The sequence below is a fragment of the Octopus bimaculoides genome, chromosome 25, assembly GCF_001194135.2.
Source record: "Octopus bimaculoides isolate UCB-OBI-ISO-001 chromosome 25, ASM119413v2, whole genome shotgun sequence".
NCBI classification, from domain to species: domain Eukaryota; kingdom Metazoa; phylum Mollusca; class Cephalopoda; order Octopoda; family Octopodidae; genus Octopus; species Octopus bimaculoides.
The window spans coordinates 856,905-873,736 of NC_069005.1; the positions used below are offsets into that span (position 1 = coordinate 856,905).

General features: G+C 34.1%; 1 protein-coding gene across 2 annotated transcripts in view; it reads right to left on the reverse strand.

Annotated features, from left to right (window-relative positions):
• The window catches only part of LOC106871374 (serine/threonine-protein phosphatase alpha-2 isoform), a 34,779-nt gene that overhangs the window by 1,575 nt on the left and 16,372 nt on the right, over positions 1-16,832 (reverse strand). For both annotated transcript variants that reach the window (XM_014917791.2, XM_014917792.2), the window contains 6 exons: positions 10,803-10,934; positions 5,588-5,818; positions 4,033-4,137; positions 1,827-2,050; positions 841-975; positions 41-141 (listed from right to left, as the gene is read on the reverse strand). In XM_014917791.2, coding sequence (XP_014773277.1) covers positions 41-141; positions 841-975; positions 1,827-2,050; positions 4,033-4,137; positions 5,588-5,818; positions 10,803-10,934 — 928 coding nt within the window. The remainder of the gene's footprint in view (positions 1-40; positions 142-840; positions 976-1,826; positions 2,051-4,032; positions 4,138-5,587; positions 5,819-10,802; positions 10,935-16,832) is intronic.

Sequence of the window (16,832 nt, forward strand, 5' to 3'; positions counted from 1 at the left end):
AAAAAAAAAAAAAAAAAAAAATGGAGATCCAAGTCTTTACATTTTCCCTTTGCCTTTCACAGTCCCTCGGGGTGGAGTGACAGGTCGACCGGAATTCAAGCCTCCATATAAAAATTTCTTTTTATCAGCTGGTTTTAATATCTGGAACAAAGAAAAAAAACAACATAAAACTAAATAAATAGTTACAAATTGACAAACTGACAAAACAAAGTCTGATGGTTTAGATTTTAATTAAAACGAGCTTAGCTTTTGTTGCTAGAAAATGAGTTATTAGCTTAACATTGTCAACCTCTGCACTTTGACAATAACTTCAATATCTGGTGCCAAAGCCTGATTCAGTTTGCAGACAGAGTACAAGAAATGAAGCTAGAAAAATATTAGAGCCAAGAGATTCTAACCTTCTCAACTTGATCCACACCAAAAATAGAAATAATGACAGAACTGTGATTGACAGAGATGAAAAGTAACATGGGTTTCTTTCCAACTTTAGCCTCACACCTGGTATAAAGCCAACTCGCTCAATACCACAGCCCCACTAAGTCGAGGGGTCTTTTCTTGCAAGTCACTTGGTGACCCCACTACTGCTGGTGACATGAAAAATGGACCCAGTGCACTGTGTAAACCATGCCAAAGCAGACATGAGAGCTCAATGCAGCTGCTGGCTTGTTTAGATCCCGTTGAACCATCCAGTCCATGCCAGGATGAAAGATGGAAGCTAAATGATGGAGATGATGATTTTAACTCAAAAGAGACTGTTCATTTAATTTTCCTTTAAAAAGACAAAAATAAAATTTTTTTTTTTTTAAAAGTAACAGCAGCATTTGGAACCAATCATCTCACCTGGAATGAGCACATCAAAGTCTCGTCTACACTCATCATGGCTCCTGCATTGTCAAATTCTCCACAATAATTAGGAGCTGAGAAAAGTGTGACAAGTTGTCTTTTAGCGAAAAATTCATATCCATCTTCTACCACCTAAAATAGAAAAGACAAAAGGGCAAGAGTTTTGAATTTGTGAATTACAAGAAGCATTTCAATAACTGATAAACAAAAATCAAGTGAAATGTAGATGTAAATGTTGAAAACTTTGTTTCATCCAATAATTGTATGTCTCAATGTAGTTTATGCAGCTACGATAAATGTCTAAATTAGTTAAGAGATAATTCAGGATTAATAAACTAAAACTCTATATACTACAATGAAATTGTCTACTTGTGTGCTCAATATCTGAGAGAAGCCATATTACGTAATTGCACGTGCTGCCATGCTGTTGCATAACTCATACCTATGGTGCATCGGCAGAACACCAGAGATAAGCCACAGACTTAACATCAATTGAATATCAATACTTTGCCTACTTATCATTAATAAATAACGGTGAACTCTTCAATCAAGTAACTGAAAGTGTTGTCCAATCCAGACACTGTTAAAACCAAGGTCAGCTGTAAGAATGATGATAAATTATTAAATGGCTGCAGTGTTGATAAATTATTAATAGTGCTATTTTAAGTAACGATTTTATGCTAAATGAATTTGTATATAAATTTTACAAATTTACAATTTACAATTTATTTTGTTTCATGCTGGGAGCCCACCATGAACACTTTTATACACTATTCTGTAACTATACAAGCAAATCAGTATCGTTTGAAATGGGCCCCTATGTAACTTATAGTAACCCAAGCTAACCGTTGTTTATAGGAAATTGTTCTAAGCATGCCATATATATGCTCCAAGTTCAAAACACACACACACACAGCTCGAGAGAGGATAAAGAGTTACAAATACTGAGTATATGCAATGGTCCAGAGACAGTTTCTTCTTACCTGGTGAGCCCGACAAATAAGATCTAAGTCATGCTTGTGTAAGAATTTCGCTACAACCTCAGCACCAAATGTGAACGATACACCCCGATCATTCTCACCCCAGCCCATTGTTTCCTTGTCAGGGTCTGACCAGAGAAGATCACACAGCAAACCTTGGTCAGGAACATCAGTTGGGCGCATGATTCTTCTGATTTGTTCCATAGACTGTAAATCAGGACTCAAACCTAGAAACAGGAGAGAGAGAGAGAGAAATCAGAGACCTCAATGTTGTGGATATATTACTGTTAAGGGAAACTGAAATATCCATCACTTCAATGGTCAGTTTATACAAGTCAACCAAGTCACTAATGTACAAACACAATCAACTAAAAGATACTTTTACTGCTCAGCAATGAAAAAAAAAACCATGACTTAATTCCAGTAAAACTTCTTCAGTTTTAACTTTTGATACAGACATTGTTGACAGGTCTTGTGAACAAATTAATTTTGACTCCACCTGTCATGCTTTACAATAGAAAAAGGATTATAATGTAAAACCAATTCTGCTAAAAATATTTGAACATCCTAATTTAGAGTCGTACATCATTAAGTTTACTGGTATTTAATGTTGAAAGGAATAAAGAAAACAATTCAAACACAATCTGCACGAAATCATTCTCAGGCACCAAATTCAGATATTGTGAAGTTATTACCATTTTGCCAAATTATATAATTTTCAACTATCACACAATGAAGCCAACACATTCACCACCACCACCACCACCACCAACAACAACAACAACAACCCTTTCTACCCCGAAAGGATGAAAGGCAAAGTTGATCTTGGGGCAATTTGAACTCAGAACGTAAAAACAGTCTAAATACCACTAAGCATTTTGCCCAGTGTGTTAACGATTCTGCCAGCTTGACACCTTAATAATAATAATTATCATCATCATCATCATGGCTGGCAGAATCATTAGCACACCAGGCAAAATGCTTAGCAGCGATTCGTCTATCTTTACGTTGTGAGTTCAAATTCCATCAAGGTCAACTTTGCTCTTCATCCTTTCAGGGTTGATAAAATAAGGACCTGTTGAGCACTCAAGTCAATGTAATCAACCCCTCCCCGCCAAAACTGCTGGCAAATTGTTTTTGTGCTATTTCATTTTCCTAAGTTTTCAAATGTTGCTGATGTTTTATTTTTAATCGCTTGTCATTAAAAAGCCACACACCGAGATCAACTGCCCCAACTGCTCTTGTATAACCGAGATTTCTGGTGATGCATGAAAATGCTATCATTGTTAGAACATTTTTTAAAGTGAAGTTGAAAACAAAATTCGTAAACGTTCACAGTGAAAGTATGCCCTCCTCCTCCTCCTCCTCTATCTTACTTTATTCATACATACCAACAGTTAAAAGCGTTTATGTGCCGCAAGACTGAACAAGAGGAAATATCAAAAAACAGACAAAGGAAAATCTTAAGCAATTATGAATCTAGGCAAATACATGACTAAAGTGCATGACCTCAGTAAGCTATCAACAAAGAATAGTCTATAGAGAGTCTATGATTTATTAAAAATCTAGAAGATATTGGCATATGATAGCGAAATAAACTATAAAGAAGTGCACAGCCGAGGGAATCTAGGTAGAGGTAGTGCACAGGTTGATAATCAAGGGGTTCAGAAGTAAGTCAACCAGAGGGCTGTTAAGGGTAGTTGTCTAAGTGTAAAGCAAGAGGCACAGAATGCCTAATGTGTGGGATCATGTTGAATCTCTGTAAAGGGGTCAGCAACTGCTCTCAATAAAAAGTTATTATTTGGATGAATGGTTTGTGGTTGCCTGGAAATTCAACATTGCAAATTATAAACATTTACAGCAACTTCAAAGATTTTAGCTCTCTGTTGTTTACGTTTCAGAAAGACTTGCATCTTGGTATAAGCTCTAACGAAAAAAAAAACTAACAAATAAAACATTTGAAATAGCAAATACAACTTTTTTAAGTAGGTAGTGATCTTATTTAATAAGTGATTATGTTAGTATCAAGAAAAAAATGCTCACATTCTAATAAGCTTACTATTTAATAGATTACATAACTGATTAATGGATGATTACAACAAAATATAGAACATCATTAAAAATCAAAGACAAGCAACAAGGTAATAAAATGTCCTTGGAATTTATGGCTTAAGAGAAAAAGAAAGAAAAATAATTTCAAATATCTTACCACCATGACAACAGAAAATTTTTTCATCAATTATAGCAGCAATCGGCAAGCAGTTAAAACAATCTGTGAAAGTTTTCCACAATTTTATATGGTACCGCCGCTTACCTAAAAAGAAAGAAAGAAAAAAATCATACATTATATACACACAGCCCTTATCGTCATTTGAATTTGAAAAACTTGTTCCAATTTCTTTTTTTCTATTCCATCCCAACCCCTGCATATATATTCCCTTCCTTGGGCATTCTAAACCTGGCAGGCTCAATTTCCTCTGTATCTCTGAACACTTGATTTCTTCCAGAGAGACAGGAGAGAAAAAGGAAGAAAAAACTGGCTCAGGTACCTCGAAAGAACGAAAGGTAAAGTTGACTTAAGAGCAATTTGAATACCCCAAAACATAAATGACTTTCAATTAATTTACATATTGTTAATTGGTATTTGTATACGACTGTTATTATAAAAACAGGCATCAAACATTTCTCTCACCTGGTCTAATTTAGCACAAAAAATATAATTGATTAAAGTTTTGGTTTCACATTGTGGAGCTTTGAAGTTGTTACAGAACACTGATTGGATTAAAATAGCTTCTTTTTTTTTAATTTAAAAAGTTTTTTTTTATTACTTTTAACTGATAAGCAGAATAAAAATATGCAGGTATGTATTTGTTGTTAAGAAACCGTTTCGAGGGTTGTCAAGGCTGAGTGAGAAACTGTCATAGCCAGAGACAACACTAAGAGCTCCCAGTCAGTGGGTGCAATGGGAGCCAACACATTGAAGGAAAGGGCATCCGAGCACTAATTCTTGCTCAATATTTAAACCTTTTCTCCCCATATTTCTAACTAAAAGCTTTTGGATAAAAATAGCCCCAAAGGTCACGAGAATACAAAATTCACATCATAAAAATGTCAACTAGAGTATAGTAAACATTCATTGCATGAAATCACGTTATCAATGGTGAAGTAATGAGATTCATGACAATATTTTGAATTAGTATATGAATAGGTAGCCTTAGGTAGTTTAGTCACAAAAGGGCCATTGACCGATCAAATTCATGAAATATAATCTGTGCATACAAACATAACAGAAATTGTTCAACGAGAGAGAGAGCATGTTTAGTTGAAGTGAAATTTCATTTCACATTCCTAAAATGTTGACGCACGAGGAAAGAAAAATTGCTTGAGAAAAAAAAGCTTACTTTCATTTTCTTTGCCCCTCCCCAGGAGATGATTATTTCTACCAGTGTAGCATTGCTGGCACAAATACTGTAGGAATTAATAAGTTGTTGAATGAAGACTTATAAAAACCATGCTTTCTGTTGGGGCTTGTTCACTTCCCTGTTATGCATGGGTCACCTCTTCCCCCATTCTTTATGTCATTTAAACATTAGTTTCTCTAGTAATTCTATTTGGAGAGGGACATAATTACAGGCAACATTGAGCAGGTTAATAATGAGTTAAATTTATTTACACCCTCTCATAATAAACCGAGAGCAGACGTATGATTTTTTTCCTTTTAATTATCAAATTTAATGCAAAAACTAGACAAGCTGTATATTTACATTCATCATAGAAGCCGTATATCCGATTGATGCTTGCACACTCATGGTTTCCACGTAGAAGAAAGAAATTTTCAGGGTATTTTATTTTATAGGCTAACAGCAAACAAATAGTTTCTAATGACTGTTTTCCTCTGTCAACATAGTCACCAAGAAACAAGTAGTTGCTTTCAGGTGGGAAGCCACCATATTCAAAAAGCCGCAATAAATCATAGTATTGGCCATGAATATCACCTGCAAAAAAATAAAAGAAGAAAAAAAAGCACAGCAAAAGAAAATTAATTATGAAACTCAAACAGAGTGAATAAAATGTCATGTAACTTTTTTGTCTTAATACAAAATCTTATTTGATAAAATCTAGGAGTCTTTATTAGCAATGATACAGAAACCCTTAAGTAAAAGTTATCAAAGCATCTGAGTGTAGAATATTTTTAGAGGCAGATGAAGAGGCTTTTTACAAGTCTGTGAAATAAATACATCAATTATTGTTAAATATATTTAAGTTAATCATTTGTCCTAATAACTACGAGGTCTTCTAACTACACACAACAGCAATCCAGATTGACTCAGGAGGTGCCGATCCACTGACCCTCCAGATGCAAAAACCAGAACCCAGAATTCTTGTGAAAATAGTTCGGTATGAGTGAGAGTCTGCACACACACACACACACACTGCTAAACCCGTGTTCTTTTCACACTTATTGCCTCCGTACCCCACTCCCTGGATTACTCATTCACTACAATCTCATCTCCCTCCAGTCTCCTCTTCCTTTCCAATCACCATTACATCCACTATTCCCATTTCTACTAATGATCCCTCTTAACTACCAATTTCTCTAAACGTCTTAACAGGATTCAGGGGTTTTTGTCTCAAGCTCATTCATCAATTAGAGAATGACCCCGTCATTCCCAATAACAAAACTGTCGAAATGGAATCTGTATTTGTGTTTAAAATGGCACAGCCATTACTGTAACACATAAGAGGATTTAGCAGAACAGGACACGGAATTATACTTCAGCCATTAATGACACTATGAATGCTTATTTAATCATCAAAGTTTGGCAATATTTTATCAGGCTCAAGTAAAGCATGTTCATTTCAAATACTGGATTTAATATTTTTAAGTTTGAATGGCCAAAGACAACTTTCCTTTAGCATAGAATATAAAAGACTGATCAAAGACTTGAAGCTATCAACATTTGAAAGTGGATTCTATAACAACAAATATTAAATTGACTCAATAACTCGATGTGGTGCCAGAAAGAACCAATAAAGTTGCATCAACAATTTAATCACAAATCATTTAAACAAATGGTTCTAGATATAAGCGCAAAACCAAGCGAAGACATTGAAAAACATTATTGATGTTAGTGAAGTTGCTTTTGACAACGTTTAAGTAAGGAATGGCTGTGGTTAAGAACTTCACTTAACAGCCATGCGATTCGAGTCTTCGATTTTGCTGTGCAACTTTTGGGAAAGAGTCTACCATAGCCTAAGGTTAAACAATACCATGGGAATGGAATTTGGTTCAACATCCTGTAAACTTCCAACACTTCTCATGTCATCTTCAACAATCAGTCACCCACAAACCATCATAGCAAACTCTCATGTTTTTAATGACCAACTGCTTCATCAGTGCACTTGTGCCATTTCATGTATCTGATGGGGCTCACCTTATTTCTTTAGATTCCAGAGATATTCCACATTGTCCAGCCATATCTCACATACTTTATAAAGCCAACATACTACACAAAGAGGTTCCTTGTTGCAAATAAAAAAACAGCTTCTTTAACCACTGGCATCCTTTATTTCAACTATACTTCTGCTGCAATCTCCTGAGTATAAAACGTGTAGCCACCACCCATTCCCTTCTTTTATATCATATTTTAACTTCCCAGATTTTTCATTTCTCCATTTTACAGACATTGTCATATACAGAAAAAGTTTACTGGGATTATCATTTTTGCAGGTTAGCAACAGCCAAAATATTAGTTGACAAATTGTTATGACCCAATTTTCAGTTCAAATAAATTTATATATTAAAAGAAGTGGGGCGGGGATCAACACTTAATTGAATGCCCCTGTTACCATTATTTTATGCAATGGATAGTTTTAGAAAATAATTGCAGCGAGGATTTTAGTTAGATATGCTTCAAAGCATAAATTGCTGGGGAGTGAGGAGAAAACATATTTTTACCTAAGCTCACTCAGGTTGTAAGCCTACCTGTTACAATACACGGTTAGGCTTTAAAACTGTCATCTCTGGATTTTTATGCAACTTAATAATTCTGCCAGAATAACTTTACAAATAATAGTCACAACTCCCATCACCAGTTGGCAATTGGGGCACCAATAAGGACTATAGCCATAGCAGTGATTGAACTCAGCATTGTAGATTAATGAATTTTAGAGCTCCATGCGTATACAGCACTGAGCTGTAGAAGATCATCAACATTATCTTAATCACTTTTTAATCATTGCTGGACGACCTATAAAACAATAACCAAAAAGTTAACTTTTATTTTGTCCTCTTCGTTACACATCCGACTGCATGGCCATGTTGCTCAATTTGTGTTCTCTTCACTGAGGATCCGGCTGGGGTGACAGCTCATGTTGGTGAACCACATGATCATGGCAGAGGAGGAGCTATTTTGTAGAGATGGAGATTGACGGGGAATCCGCTCAACAAGTTGCTCGGGAGGACTTGGGAAATATACCGACAAATGACAAAAGCAGCAACGTGCTGCAATGGCACATGACCCCACACCCGACGACCTCCTCGTAACAGGAGAAGTTGCTAATTTAAATTAGAGTGGTTCGTCTGACACCAAATGGAAAGAAAAGCCAACATAGAATAACTTCAATGATAAAGTGTTGAAATTTTAAATGAAAGGCTAAAACAGATTTTCAAGAGAAACAAAATAACAGCAGCCAGTCACTAATCTATAAATAAGTCACAGTGCATTCTTGGTAGATTCTTTCAGGAATCAATATAATTACTTGGAAATTTATTTTCAGCCAAAAAATAAATTATGTACACAAAATGAAACAAGGAACAGGTTTATGAAATAAAAATTCTAAATAAGTCACAGGCAACATTACACACTGTTTTAAACATCCACTACCACAATGCTTAGAGTTATAAATACTTTGATTTTTTTTCTTCTTTTTACAAGTAAACCAGTAACATAATGAAATTGTTCCGATCTATAAAAACAAAACACCTCAGCTTCTAACAAATATTGGATATTCAGTCAAACAGCAGTCAAATTTAACCTCATAGCAAGAAATTAATAAAAATCAATAAGGTCTTTAGTTAGCACCAAAAAATGTCTGCATGCATGAGCTTACAGAAAATTGAAGGAAAATATTACTTGAGAACAATCAATTTAAAATATGCTACAAAAATGAAACAAGAAAAAAGATTATTTTTTTTTCCCCTAGATAACCTTCAAAAGATGAGATTTAAAATAAATATCAATAGGAACACTACTGACAACAGAAGCTGAAGTAAAACTAAAAGGTTGACGACAGTGTACCTCAACTCTGAATTGATTTCTTAGGAATAATCTAAATAATCTAAAGCCTCGAGTAAAACAAGCAGCTTCTGCATTTATCAATTTTAAAATCTTATCTAACCCAATTTGCTTGATGTCAATTGATCTGTGGAATGAAGAACAAAAGTTAAAGATATGGATTCTTATTTGCACAAGACATTCTATGTTAACAATGAATTAATTTTTTTTTTTTTAAAGCATAACCTCAATTAATTCTATTCAAAAATGAAGCAAATTCATTTTACTGAAAGCAATCAAAATACCATCTAAGCACCGGGAATTGTTCTTTAAATCCAAGTCAAATCAAAGAATGAGATCCCAGCTGTGATTATCTCATTTTTTTAAAGAAATAGTATATCTAGGGCTGCAATATCCAATATATTCTTTCTTTAAAACTGCTGGGTGTGATTTGAAGAAAAACTAGTTACTATTTCTAGCAGGTTCAGTAACAGAGGGAAGACACCTTTGTTAAATCAAACACCCAAGTATTTGAAAAACTGAACTTTGGAGACTATAGTCACTGAACCTGTATAGTTTATGGTTACAAGAAACAATTTTGCAGCCCACGTAAAATAGAGATACCAGGTGTCAGTTGACAGGTGAACAAATGCAAAAATATATGAGAGGAGGACAACTCACCAGCTAGTATTTGTTAGCTAATCAAATACTGATGCGTACCAATGGTATTTGTTGATTGTCATATACCACAAGAGCCTTACATATGTAAGGTCATTCAATTCTTATTTGCCAGATTATAGTTATCATGGAGATGGGGGAAAAAAATCCATGTTGCCATTAGGCATATCTTAGTCTCAGAAGAGGTGAGATATCCACAAGTAACAACTGGTATCTTTCTCAATGCTAACACTGAGACACATACAAATTGTGAAGAAGTAGTTACAATGAGTAAAGCAGCTATTTCTGATATTACAAATCAATATTAATTAACATGCCATTTTAATTAAATCTGGCATTGAATTCATATGCCTTTATGTAAGGAAATTACATCAAACAGTTTTATAACTAAATTCTCTTGCCTGGTCTATATATAATCCTTTAACCCTTTCAATACCAACCAAAGACTACCCATAGTCTTGGGTGATTTAAATTAAACCCTTTCAACAAAATTTTATGTTAATTTATATTGCAAACACCAGCTCAATAATGACAAAGTTATTTTATTTCATTATTTTCAAAATTAACTGAAACCAAAAAAAATGTCTTTCAGCAGAGTTAATTGTACACTTTAGTTTTAGTCAGTGCCCTCAAGGGTTAATTGATCATATTAACCCAAGTACTTCAATCCTTATCAGAACAGTTTTTAGACAGGAGTAAACACAGACACAGACACAACAGGCTTCTACACACTTTCCCTCTTCCAAATTCCACTCACAATTCATAACCCAACACTATAGTTAAAAAACCCCCCACCTGTCTAATGGATGCCAGTAGCATCAAACCCAGAACTGCAAGGTTGTAAAGCAAATTTCTTAAGCACATAGCCATGTTTCTTTTTATATTTAATTTTATATGTTTCTTTTTATATTTAATTTTATTTAATTTTTACATTTCCAAAGAAACTGTTTGATAATGAAATAACAGAAAACCCAAGACAACTGACTAATTTTTTTTTTTTCTGTATTGTAATGATTTCACTTACCACAGATCTTCAATGGTGCCTCGAGTTCTAATAAGATTGGCTGACTGAGAAAAATTTCCCGAGACTTTAAACATAGTCCTCTTATTTCAGTTTCTGTCAAATTAACATTTTTCCCAGGTCTTGATCCTCGAACTAAAATATACAGAGATAAATAAATCAAAATATTTAAAATTACACCAAATGATTAAATAATTATTTCAATCTTAAAATCTGCAGTGTTTTAATACAAGTAAAACAGAATGACATATATAATATATTGTAAAAGATAAAGAAAAAGTTAATTTTTCCATAATTTATAAATTATTAAAAAAAAATATATGAAAGAAATTGTTGTTCCACTTGTATAATAATTCTAATGGACACATGTTTAAACCATGCTGACAACTGAATCGCTGCCATCTTATGAGGCTTCTCATTTAAAACTCAAACAAGCAACTGTACTTCAGAGATGAATTTTAACTCATCAAGTTTAACCAGTCCTTTTAAGATCTCTAACATTACTGTCTTCCAATAGCACCATCACATACACCTAGGTCAAGTCCTTTATAAGAAACAGTCTATCAGGCTAGAGTGAGTAGTAGCAAGAAATTTACTTATTTTGGATTTTGGTGTTACTCTTGTTTTTAGCCTATTCTCCAGCAAACTCCAACCCTTGGCAAACCTTTTGACAATTTTCCCTTTATGAACATCTACAAAAAATAACTGTGCTACAGTTTCGTAAATGGAGCAATCAAACTATTTCTCATGCCAAATTAACAAGTCATCATCATCATCATCACCATCTGTGGTGATGGAAACAGTAAGATCAGTCTTTCCCATTTTGAACCTGTCAAATCAATAACCACTGCTAGGATTTCTATAAAAATAGAATCTACAAGAGATCTGCTTTCCTACACCATACTAGGGACCGCTTACTGTGTGAACTTTAAGCTAAAGCAATATTATTGTCATATCAAAGCCTCTGTCACAATCTCTGGTCACCATGAACAGAAGTTGGAGAAAGCTTTTAAAGAGATGGAAATCAGGTCTTTTCCAGTAGATATAAAGCAACCACTGCACAAAGGAAATATAGTCCTTCACTCCTGGACAAGGAAACACATTAAGCCCTCCGCAACCATAAAATTGGTTCATGATTAAGCAAGGACATCAAATTTAGATAATTTGCCTAAGTATGAACCTGTTGATGTAGTCAGATGATATTTTTTACTAAATGAGCGAGGTACCATTGTGACTATACAAAATTAGTATCATCAGGGAGAAAGATAATCAGTAATATGCAGCTGAATGAAGCTAAGAACTGAAATCAGATGCCCTGCCATCACTACGAGACACACAATTTCGATTTAGCTACAAATTATGCCATCATCTAGCCAATCCAATAAAATGATTTAAATAACATTTTCACAAAGACCTTTAACAAACTCTTTTAAAGAAAATTAAGAGCGAAAATCAATATTCTTGACCTTAAGAGGATGTAATTATGATGTAGCAGAATAAAATACAAGGCTGTGAAGTCAGAGTTGGAAGCAATTATTGGTTTGCTGCTAGAAAGGGGGAAAAAAAAAAAAAAAACCCCTCCAAATACATTGAATCAAAATTTTCAATTTCACAGAGATTAATTGGACTCTTTACTACAAAGAAAATAATTCAGGTTCCAGGACTTAACTTTCCAGCATTTTAATTTAATGTAATTTTTCATGTTACATTTCATTTTATAATCCAACATAAAACGAAGGGTTATGTATCTAAAGGATTTCTTATAGCATATCTGTAACCTTTAAATCCAAACTTGTAAGTAACCTGATACTGGCCACCTGCAGTGTATGCTCTCAATCCATTTGGCTTATAACTGATTAATCTAATTACAAACAAGTGCCAGTGGTACCATAAAACTGAAGAGTCCAAGTCAAAGGTTTTACATACCAACTTCACAACCCTAATATCTTTTTAGTTGTTGCAGATAGGTTAAATCTTTCCATCAAGTACCAGTATGATTATTAACTCAAACTATTAAAGAACAAAAAGAATGCATTCAATGGAAGAGAGAAAATGTCAAATGAAGTGTTTAGTGTTATGAATAAGATTAAAATGGTTACGAAAAATAGGGGGTAGGGGTAGACTTTCAGCAGTGATATGAGTCTTTTGAAATTAAGCCTGCAAAAAGTTCTGAAAGATGAAACAGATTTCACATGACATCTGCCAAAGGACACTCATGCCATGCACAAAAAATTATCATACCAAGGAAAACAGCTATGTTTTAATCAGGATTTTATAAAAATATTCAACATGTTGATCTATGAAACTAAAACCAAAGATTTCATTTCTAAAATAAGATAGACAATTCTAGAATAGACATCGCAAGAAATATTAGAGAATAGGTTGTATGTAAATGTCTCCCAAATAATATTTTATACTGTAAAGCTATTTGCAAAATTCTATAAAGAATGATTGAGAAATAATGGGGGGAAAAAATCAAAGCAGCACTGAATTCTAAAACAATTTCAAACTACATCAGGTTATTCACCAGGCAGCTCAAGTTATTTTCAAATATGTTGGCAGTTGATCTTATCAAATAATAGACTGCAGTTAATGGAATTGGTAATTAAAATATAGAAAGTAAAAAGAGCAGAAAAATGTAATTCCATAAATAAGTTATATTTGAAAAAAATATTAAATAAAAATTAGGGAAAAGCAAAATACCATGCAGAGTTTGAAATTGATTGAATGAACCTGAATTTTTATCTTTACTCAGACATTATTATTATAATTATATTTTAACAAATTGTGGTGGTTAAAAATATTATTTAGCATAGATGACAGAGTGAGCAGCAGTCTTCCATGCAAACAATATGAAAGCCTGTTTTCTAACAGTCCAACATTGAACCATTTGTTTAAATAACTAGCCATCACAAACCATCAAAGCCAAGTGCCAAATTTAGGTAATGTAACGCTGACTTTCTTCACACTTTCTACACCAATGTATCCAGTTGGAACTGATGGCCAAACCGGTCTTGCAGCAGCTCTATTTAAACACCACTGCTTGCCAGGAAGTGTCCAGAAACTACTCGTCTCCACTTTCTCTGGCTGACAACCATATTCAGTAGAATAACTGGTCTCATCGTAACAATGGATTAAAAAGATAAGTCAGATGCTCTTTGCATTGCTAGAATAAGGAATATTTAACCTCTACAAGACAAAAAGGAAACATGAAACTGTGCTCATCACCCAGCAACTGGCAACATTGACATTGCTGCACAGAAGCCGATCTCAGTTACAATCTTTTCTGGAAATGGAAATCTCAATAAGAAAGGTGTATGCTATTGATTATGATGATGATGATGACGACAGCATGCAGCACGATTCGCTGTAAAAATGAAACTGGTGGAAGATCTGAAGCTCAACACAAACACAAAAAAGAAAAAAGAAAAGTCCTCTCATTTGAGAATACTTCTGAAGGATTCACTGCCTTTACCTTTTCTCTCCACTTGGTGTGCACATGCATAAAGATATACATACAAGTATGCGCACACATTAGCATTTTCATATAGGCTTGTTCTAAGTTGGAATGGGTCAGTAATGGCTATGTGAGGCAGAAATCCACAACTGGATGCCTTTCCCAACACCAAACCTTGCTTTTCAATTAAATTATATTCTACTAAGCCTTTGCACAGCTAACTGCTGCTTGCTTTATTTCTGAGGCATCTACACTGACAAACTACCATTGCACACACACACACACGCATACACACCCATGCACTATCTGTTCATGGTTTTCTGTCTCATTTGTATGCTATTGTCTTCTGCATTCTAAGTACTTTCCTTTGTAGCATCCATCACCTCAGTAATATTAACTATCCAGAAGTGCAGTACCATGAAATTTGAAGTTTTGAGACTTTGTACTGAAATTAGGTTAAATCTGATCTCCATGCCTGATGAGATATTCCACGATTTTCCTTTCCTGTTAAATTACTTGTACCCTGAGAGTTTGCCCTGGCACCCTGTCACTACATCTTTGTCTTCTCCCCAGCTACTACTACTCACCCCGAAGTAGTGTGAGGTAGCCATGTATTGTCGTAGCAAGACACCTTTGCTTGTCCCTATATCATACTTATGACACATGAAAAAAAAAATCCCCCAAAAAACAGACATTAAATGACAAAGATGCTGATGATGTCCTATTTTGTAAAACAGACAAACTTATAAATTAGAGAGGTGGGGAGGGAGAGTCCTTGAACATTAAGAACTGACCCACAACAAACTCCTAACAGCTATCTGTGATTTGGAGTGGCAGTGATCAAAAAGGCTGCATATGTAGGAACTTGGTTACCGTTAAGAACTGACCTACAATGGATGTCTAACATACTGTAAAATAAAATCACAAGTTGATTAAGTAGAACAATAGACTTTGATACTTAGTAATATTGATTTCAAATATTAGCACAAGGTCATACAATTTGAGGTGAAAACAACCAATTAAAACTTCTCTTCTCCACCCCTTCCCAACTTCTTGATTGGAACTTTATCAATCCCAGAAAGATAAAAGGCATAAATGAACAAAAGATTTGGACCCAGAACATAAAGTACCATAACAAAATCCTACAAGGCAATAAATAAAAGCTGCCATAATATTTTAAAGCATGAAAGATAACAAGGAGTGCAAGGGATGGAATGAAATCACAAGTTTTTAGTACTCCATCAGAGGTACACATCCACACACACCTTTCAAACTCTACATTCTGCATTCATCTCACTCCCTTTCACTTTTACATGAAGACCTTAATAAAGCTTTATTGCAATGGGGGGAGTCAATAAAAAGACTCCCAGTTCAGTGGCATGCAAGAAAAAAAAACAACAACAAAACAGAAAAGACAAGTTCACAGACGAGTTGCCACAATATTCAAAATCTGCTTTCATTGAAACATTGTTCCTGAGGCTGAAATCTATACGAAAGGAAATAAGTGACACTGCTGTGGTCTGGAACAACCCAATTTTGAAGTTATGATCTTACTATGTATCCCAATGATTAGATCAGGGAATAATTTGTAATTTTAACACAAAATGATAAACAATGGTGTAAGAAAAAAAAACATACTAGATGATATGGAAGAAAACCAGATTATGTTTTCAAAGATATAGAACAATATTTAATATTCTTCACTGTGTGAAGAGAAAAGCAATGGTAATTAGTGAAATTAAGAAAACTGCTTTAAGTACATGTTTTGTGTGTCTATTAGTTGTGAATGGTAGTAATGCTAAAACAAGAGGGAAAAAAAATCTTAAACACAAATATTATCACCTGTTCAACAGGAGGTGACAGCTTAGATGATCTAGTTGTGTAAAAAAAAAAATAATAATAATAAAAAACTGAAGAATTGTTTGTAGAACAGGAGTTGAATGAAAGAAAATATTTAGTTGGCATGAGCATTAATAATTCCAAATGCAAGTCTGATGTCGACCAACCAGACACAAAACTACTACATCAACTGTAAAAATTAGCCTACATATGGCAAAATAATCTAAAACCCATTTCTTTAAGAATGATCCAACTATGGAACACAGTTTGAAATGTCAAAGAGATTTACGGCATTGAATAGTATTATATGAAAGTGTTTACACTGAGTTGAAAAAAAGTTATGCAGCTTAAAATTAGATGAGACTGCTGGTTCTATTGAATATAGAAGAAAAGGCAAGAAATAATAATAATGGTACGAAAGATTTACAATATCAACAGAACAAAAAGAAGATTGTTTTAATATCTTCCAGCAAAAATAACAGTCAACAGAATAAACATTACAAAGAAAGACCATGTATAATAACTGCTACAAGATCTACTCTTACTGGACTGTAGGCCATGTTGGGAATACCAAATCCCAAAAAGGTTTTATTAAGCCCTGTTTGTTAAACCACTAAGTTAGGGGACATACTGACACAACACAGGTGCTTATATCAATGTAAATGTAACAAGATACAGATATACACCCACACATGTATGTATATATATATATATATATATATATATATATATATATA